General features: G+C 38.4%; 1 protein-coding gene across 1 annotated transcript in view; it reads left to right on the plus strand.

Annotated features, from left to right (window-relative positions):
* Positions 1 to 926: 926 nt before the first annotated feature.
* Positions 927 to 8,424, plus strand: part of UGGT1 (UDP-glucose glycoprotein glucosyltransferase 1) — a 38,402-nt gene continuing 30,904 nt past the window's right edge. The window contains exons 1-8 of the mRNA XM_009070763.1: positions 927 to 1,051; positions 2,830 to 2,912; positions 3,285 to 3,415; positions 4,215 to 4,327; positions 5,559 to 5,733; positions 6,992 to 7,088; positions 7,671 to 7,749; positions 7,934 to 8,034. Of these exons, the coding sequence (XP_009069011.1) occupies positions 927 to 1,051; positions 2,830 to 2,912; positions 3,285 to 3,415; positions 4,215 to 4,327; positions 5,559 to 5,733; positions 6,992 to 7,088; positions 7,671 to 7,749; positions 7,934 to 8,034 (904 nt within the window). The remainder of the gene's footprint in view (positions 1,052 to 2,829; positions 2,913 to 3,284; positions 3,416 to 4,214; positions 4,328 to 5,558; positions 5,734 to 6,991; positions 7,089 to 7,670; positions 7,750 to 7,933; positions 8,035 to 8,424) is intronic.

Here is an 8,424-nt window from a genome sequence, read left to right on the forward strand (position 1 = left end):
GCAGTGGGGAAATGTACAATGAGTTATCCAGAAAAATAAGGACTAAAAAGTGTAACTGGGTACATACTGGGTGTGTAGTAAATATAAATACACTCTAGTCAGAGGCAGGGAAAAAAAGCTTGAGCTTTTGGAGACTGTCAGAAGCCAGCATGAGAATTCAGGTCTTCCATAAGCTTAAGAGTTGTGGGCAAGGAAGTTCCACTCAGCTGTGTTCTAGTGTACAGGTCAGAGAATGTTAAGGCATGAAAGTACACATGAAGGACAGTAAAGAAATGGCATTTTCTGGGGGGCTCAGTTCGTGCAGTAAGTTGTATCATTTGAGTCTGTCTTGATTTCATTCATTTTTCAGCTTCTAAAGTTGGTGGTGCTTAGCACATGCAGGAAATGCTTGTTTCTTCATTCCCCAGAGCAGCAGTTTGCTGTGCCCAGCAGAACCTGAAGGGCTGACCAGGGAACCTCTTCCTTACCTGGCCTGTCTGGCACTGGTGAGTTCACAGCTGGTGGGTCTGTGCAGGCACAGGAGGTGACTTTACCTCCCATGACATGAACAGAGGGTTGGCTTTCCACCCAGCTGGAAATATGCACAGTTTGCAATACCTCTTCTTAAAGCAAGTAGTGTATGATGTGGGTGTCCCAGAGCAGAAGCAAGTTTATTTGAAAGCATAAGCATAGAGGAAGCTAGAATTGATTTAGGTTGAAGTGCAGCTCAGGAGTCAGATCTTAAATTCCTGGTCTTTTTCACAGTATTTCTGGTTTTGTAAGCACAACTGAGATGATGATTATCTCATTGATCTTTTGCATTAAATGGGCCACGGAAACTTAAAATATGCCTTAATATTTATCTGGATATGTGAGATTCTCTTTTTATAAAAAGAGACAATGCAAAATTAACTTTTTTTTCTTCGTCTTTTTCAGGCTTCTATAAAATGGGAATAATTATTGCAGTTCTTGGAATCTGGTTCAGTTCTTCACTTGTAAAAGCAGATTCTAAGGCTGTGACAACATCTCTAACTACCAAGTGGTGTTCAACTCCTTTACTACTTGAAGCAAGGTAAGGGCATTGTGATTTTTCGTTGACAAATCAGAATATGCTTAGAGGATAAAGTCATGTGCTCTCTGTTATGTAGCACTTTGGATTCTGGTTGTTACCAACTCACTGGCAGTAACTACAGGTGAACCTGATCACTACTGTGCCTGATAGATAGGAGAAGTATTTTAGAGGAGACAGGAGTAGGTGTTTTTCTTGTGATAAGTTATTTCATTTTGTATTGGAACAAACATTAATAACCATGAATAATTATATAGTAAGTATTTTTTTCCCCTTTTGAAATTTTCCTCAAGCACTAGATAGAGAAGTTTAACATGAGCTTGTAAAATTCTGTAACCAAAGATACTTTATTTCAGTGTTGCTTGTAGGCTTTGATACATGTCTGCTACTTGTGTATGTTTTGCTCACTTAAGCTCGAGTTTAACTCTGTTCATGTGAGTTGTGCATTGATTAAAGTCAACTGCTTTGTTAAGAGTTGTGAAAGTCACACCGGGGAGATTTCTTCCATCGTATTAAAAATTATTTTTTTTAAGTAAAAAAAGACCCTATGTAAAATGAAACAAGAAAGCAAAATACTGCATTTAACTACCAGTCTGCTTAGAATTTTTGAAGTCCCCATCATTTCATTTTGTCATATTCTAGTTTGGAGATGTCAGTGCAAAATAGGACCTTTAGTTTTTTATGTCAGAGTGTGTGTGCTTAATTTTGTATCTCTTAAGGGTGTTGCCAGGTATGGAACTCTGTCCATGTTACTGCAGGTCGCTTCACGTGAAAATAGTTGAGCATTGAAATATGGAACTCTGTCCATGTTATTGCAGATCACTTCACGTGAAAATAGTTGAGCATTGAATGTTTTAATTGCCATGGGCACAGCTTTGGGTCAGAGCACAGGTGTGTCCTAGGTGAAATTACTTTCCTGTAACCTTCTCTGTAGAAGCTGAAGACTGAAAAATCCTTAAGCAGTAAAATACAGAACACAGGTGTTAGTGCCAGGCTCTAAATACTCTGACACTGTGAGACATTTTCTGGGGAAAAGCTCATCCTGAGAGACTGTAAAACAGTGAGCAAATAATGTGCCAAAGGCTTGATATGTGCTCTAACCATTATGTTCAAAGACTTTGGGTAGGGTTCACCTGGGATGAACTGCAGCATGATGCAGCACTGCAGTGTAAAATCATTCCTTCTGTTCAGTGTACTTAGCCCAGCACTGCTATTCCTTACCCAGGTGTTCAGGCAGCACTTACCTCCTTGGGTCAGGGCACACAAGTTATTGTGGCTCCAAATCTTCTGTTATAGCATCCTTTAGCATAGGAAGCATGAGGCACGTTTATACGTGATACAGTGTTTGTAGTTGGCAATGTTTAGAGGATTAATTTTGCTATATAACATTATATATCTAACTAATCATGAAGCTGTGAGTTCCTTTTTGCTCATTTAAGAACAAACAAACAGAAAACCTCACCAGAGTTTATAGTTCCAGCAAACTGCAGTTTGTTACAGCAAAATGAACAAAATATGTGCTTCTTATAAAGAAGAGCTAGCAAACAAATGCCTTAGGGAGGAGAACTCCCAGGAGGGACACTGCTGCCTGTCAGTGGTCTTTGAGAGATCAAAGTTTGTGTGTGTTTGTTTTTAGCTTTCCTGGATGCTGGTTCTAGTAACATATGATTTTCTGATATAGGTAAATATATGGTAGGAGCTAACTTTCTGTGAAGTTTTACAAGGTATTAAATTTGCAACTTGAGAAAATTAATAGATTTATCTAACTTTTCTCATCTTAGTGAATTTTTATCAGAAGAAGGTCAAGAAAAATTCTGGAATTTTGTTGAAGCCAGTGAGAATATTAAGACATCTGAACATGATGGTAAGCTTTCACAGTCTTTTTCTTGATTCTGACTGATAACTGACATGGTTTAAAAATAAGCCCCGGCGTTTTGTCCTCCATTGTGTTCAGTATCGACAAATTCAAATGAGGACTGATTTCAGCAGTGTTTTTACTTGACAAATACAAAAGAGGACTGATTTCAGCAGTGTTTTTACTGCAAAGTGCTCAAGGCTTCTGGTTATGTTTGACAAAAGCTGTAGTGGACAAGTCTGTAATGAAAGTTGAGGGGAATAGTCATGTGCCTACTTACAATTAATATGATGGGCTGCTGCTTAGCATCATTAAGGTGAAAAGCTCTACTTCAGTGAGAATACAAACAGAAGGGTAACTGTGTGTGCTTTGACTTTGCAGGTAGCGATTATTCTTCTTACCAGGAAATGCTGAAAGTAGCCTGCCAGACTCTGTCACCTCTGCAGCAGAACTTGTTGAAATTTTCCTTGTCTTTACACTCCTATTCTGCAACAGTTCAAGCTTTTCAACAGGTTAGTATAGGAAATCCTCAAACAATGTGCAGAGCATTGCCTAAGGCTTGGGAGGGAGTGAACTGTGCAAGGAGGGTATAAAAACCCCTGAACTGATTAACTGCTCCACTCAGTCTATGGTACTGAATTTGAGTCCTTCTGTCTCAAGCAGACTAAAGAATTGGGATTTTGGGCACAAAGACATACAGACATGCCATTGCTTTAGTACTTGTGTGGAGATTCTTGTGAGGAAAATTCCTTTGGTTCCATTTGTACTTGTGATGCCACAGCTGTTCGTGTTGTTCAGTTGTAGTTACTTGAAGATAATAATTCTTAAATATATAGCTCTGATGACTAGATCCCATAGATTCATAGTGTTCTTTGTTCTTTTTCAAACTCAGGGTATCATATAGTTCATTGCAAATTATCTCACATTATAATATGTTTTATTTAAGTAATACTAGAAAGCATCTTCCTTTTTCATCTGGAATTATCATTAGATGTTTAATACGTATAGAGATTTTTGATATGTAATGCAAAAAAGACCCTCAACCAAAACCCCTACAATTTCAAGCCTTGCTTTCTGTACCTGGAACTAACATTCCAGTTAATAGAAAAAGGCTGGGAAATAAGCTAAGACCTAACTCTCAATTTTGCAATTTTACCTTACATTTAAATTATGTGATAAACATGGAAGAAGCAAAAGTTTAGAATTTAGGAAATGGAGTATTACTGGTTGCTCAAGAGCTGTGCTGTTACCATTTTCACTTGTTCTAAGGGCAAACATCCAACCTACATTATTACAAATGTTTTCATACAGATAGCAGCAGATGAACCTCCACCAAAGGGCTGTACCTTGTTTTTTGCTGTGCATGGGGAGAAGACATGTGAATTTGACTCTCTTGGAAACCTTTTACAGGCAGCTTCAGACAGGTATTTGCTTAATTTTCTATTACTGGCTTATCTCTTACAATGAAGCCTAGTTAGATTTACTGCTGTGAAGAGGTTGTACTAAACCAGTAGTTTCTACATTCCTTAGTGTGGATTTATACTGTCCATTGCTTGCACAGGAGTGACAGTCTCCTCTGCCTAGTTAATCCAGATTGCAGTGGTTGTTTTCTAATCCCTTGCTCTGCTGTTCTGCTGGGAGGAGGAATGTGCATGGGAAAAGGTGGAAACAAATTTTGGAAACATTTGGAAAGTGTTGAAGGACAGGAGGAATTCTGAGGTGTATGTAAAGCCTTCAGTATGTAGGGAGCATAGAAAGAGCTGAGGTGCATATCACAGTGAGAGTTCATGGAACAGGTGATTTCAGGAGTGGCTGTAACCCTGCACAATGGTTTATCTCTGTATAATTTTCTCACTAAACAAAGAAAACGATTACCACACAATATATTTCAAATTCAGATTTATTTACAAGGACAGAACTTGCTTGTGTGACTGTTAGTAACAAAAAGAGACTATAAAATATAATACCTCTTTAGAAGAAAACCAAAACAACAAACCAAAACCAACTCAAACCCTTACATTTCAGTTTGCTTTCAGAGTAATCTTGGTAGTTTTGGTTGTTGTAAGCATTGAGCATTCTTGTCCATCTCCAGACAGGTGACACGTCTAGCTCTCATATTGTTCTTCTGACTCACTAGGAATATTTAAAATATTTCATTGCATTTTAGACAAAAGGCAAGACAGAAGTTGAAAACAGTCTTCTTGTTCACTTTTTTGTTTAAATACTGAGCCAGGGACAGGGTTCACTTGCATCCTGGAACATCCATTCTATCAGCCTTCTAATGTTTCCTCCAGAATTTATGAATCACCATTAGAGGGGGCAGAAGTTAATAGGAAATTTAAGGGAAGTGGTTAGTTTTTAAAATAAGGGTCATATTAGATTCAAAATAGCTCTTAGTCACTTGTTTCAGTTTCATATGTTCCTTTTTAACAAAGGTTTATCAACATGCATCAAGTGCTGTTGACCTTGATAATATGTGGGAATAGCTTGACATATGTATTCGGTGCAAACAGGAACCATGATTAAACAGGAGGCAAAAAATGTGCTTCTTGCATTGAGTAAGTGTGATTAAACAGGAGGGAAAAAATGTGCTTCTTGCATTGAGTAAGGCAGTGTGTGAATCACAGTGTGGCAACCTTTGATGTCTCCTCTTAGGCCAAAGCCATTTTTGTTCAAGGGGGACCACAGGCACCCAGCGTCAAACCCTGACAGTCCTGTTGTCATTCTCTATGCTGAGATTGGCACAGAGGAGTTCTACAGACACCACAGGAGGCTTGTTGCAAAGGCTGAGGCTGGGGAAATCACTTATGTGCTCAGACACTACATTGCTGTAAGTATGTTTGTGCATTGTAACAGGATATTTGAGGCAGAGTAACTGACCTGGGTTTGAAAGAGAGCACTGGCCCAAGTCCCTTTAAACTGATGTTTGCAGAATGTGTTGCTGCTTGGTATTTATTTTAGAAGGAATACAAAATATTTGAAATCTCATGATTGTTTTAATAACAGGATCAATTGATCTTACAAATGCAGATCTCAACTCCTTATTAATTGTAGACTTTAGAAGAAATGTTGCTCTGCCTACATTAGATCATAGAAAATAGATCTTTTCCTCAGTCAGGTTACTTAGTTAATATGAAGAGCAAGGATTAACCTTAAGGCACCACTTCCAAAAGAAAGGCAAAATTTCTGTAGCAGTTTTGTTACAGAACCACTTACCAGTCCAGGTGCAATTTGTCCTGGTTTCCACCTTCCTCTGCTAAAGTGGCCCATGGCCACTGGATTAGTGTTTAAAAGTACCTTTTGAAAGCTCTGAGAAACTAGAGTTGCTTGACTTGTTTCCTGAATGTTACTAAATGTTGCCAAAACCTGCAATGTGGCGCTAGACAGGCTTGAGTGCAAGAGAAACCCCAAACCATTGGCTAGTTCTCTTCTAATGGTACTTGCACTTTTAATAAAATGAAGTCATACTTTGCATGCACTACTTTCCTTTTCCAAAAGGAATTTGTTTCTCAGTGTTGGGAGCAGTACAGACATTCAGAATGAAGTGTATTACACATTAGATCTTTGTACTGCTGTGTGGTTCCTGTATACTTCACAATACTTTTAACAAGTGATCCTGTTTTCCTCATTAAAGTCAGAACTAATTATGCATCTCTTTAGTCATTGTTTTGTTTTTGTGTAGTTCTCTGTGGTAACTCTTCAGTGAATGTTTAGTTTTTGAACTTTGCAGATGAAGGTCCTTTCCCCCCCTCTGTCTGATTTGATGACAGGAGTCTATCCTGCTCTACTTGGCTTACATACTGAATCCTGAAAACTTTGTTTAGTGTTCCTCTTTGTGGTTTTTGACCTTTTTTTGATTTGCAGAGATAGCTCTTGCTTGCTGGACTTCAAAAAGTGTATTGAAATACAATAGGAAGTATAATTATTAGAATACCTTACTGCAGAGTCGCTCACTGTGTGTGTTTCTCACTACCAGTTATGTCTGAAATGTGTAACAGCTGCAGATTTTTTAGCTTTGGGAAGTGGCAGCTTTTAATTCCTATATTGAAACAGAGTGTCAGTATTGTACTGTTTGCTTTTCCTTACAGAATCCCAGAAAAGAGAAAGTTTACCTCTCTGGCTATGGTGTAGAACTGGCTATTAAAAGTACAGAATATAAGGCCAAGGATGATACACAGGTGAAAGGTGAATTATTATTTTAAGTTTTTTTAGGTGAACATTTGAATTTTGTGAAGATAATTTTACGTTTCTTTTGCTATGACTGTCAGAATTGCAGGTGTTCTTATTTCCTTAGCTCTGAAGCCACTTTTGGGAGCACGTTCCTTAGGGGAGCATGTCTTTACCGTGGTGCTTGTTTTCTGTCTTTGGGAAATGCTGGCCATGATGGAGTTGTGGCTCTGGACTAGACCTTAGTAATGGCACTACTAGTGCAACTAATATTTTACCAGATAGCCAAATTCTCTGCAAGTGTAAAGCAGTTTCTCTGCTTTGATTTCCCTTAGCTCATCCATCATCAGAGCACGTTTTTCCTGTTCTTGTTTTTAGTAGAAGACAGAACTTGGAATTCTGCATGGTGGTTTTTTGCTTTCTTTAGAGCACTGATCTCTATTATATAGACTCTCATGCACCTGCCAAAATTATTTTGATATGGTAATCTGTGTGTATACTTTTTATTTGCATCTGCACACACACATATAAAAGCCCAGATTTTCATGCTTTTCTGTTTCTGAGGAGCTTGGTGCTAGTGGTGTTCTGTGTGTGTTACAGGCACAGATGTGAATGCTACAGTCATAGATGAAAATGACCCTATTGATGAAGTGCAAGGATTTCTGTTTGGAAAATTAAGGTAAGACACAGTTGTAAGTTGTTGGTCTTCATCATCTCTGCATCAGGTATTTTGATATGACAACCTTTTGCTTTGTTACTCTTTTTTCCATGTCTTAGTTACCCATGTGTGTTAGCAGTATCCCTTTTCATATGATAAGCAGATTGCTTGTAAGAAACCACAGAAGTTGTTTGTACCCTTTTAGGCAGCTGTATCCTGACTTGACAGAAGAGCTGAAAGAGCTCAGAAAACACCTCGTGGAAAGCACCAATGAAATGGCACCTTTGAAAGTGTGGCAGCTGCAAGGTAATCTGGATGGAGGCTTTCAGTGCTGGTCTGCAAAAACTCGCTGTAAACATCTTATGTTCTGCACAACTGAGGGTGCTCGTGGCTGAGTACAGTTGGCAGAGTTTGACTCTAAATTCTTTCATTGGAAAGTACTGGATTTTCTAAAGTGCCTGTTTTGTAGAGTCCTGTTGAAATAGCTTTTGGAAAATTTGTTTCATAAGACTTCTGACAAGGATTGCTTTTTGTATGGTGAAGTACAGTAAGCCACTTGCTCCTGAACTGACTGCTTGTAGGGTCTGCTAAATGTAAAGTTTCTTTCCATGATCACATTCTTGGTGTGGAAAGCTAAGATGTCTCAAGACCAAAGGAAAATTGTATTTTAACATCATCTACATGTGCTTCTGGTCT

This window comes from Acanthisitta chloris, unplaced genomic scaffold, assembly GCF_000695815.1.
Source record: "Acanthisitta chloris isolate BGI_N310 unplaced genomic scaffold, ASM69581v1 scaffold2910, whole genome shotgun sequence".
NCBI lineage: Eukaryota > Metazoa > Chordata > Aves > Passeriformes > Acanthisittidae > Acanthisitta > Acanthisitta chloris.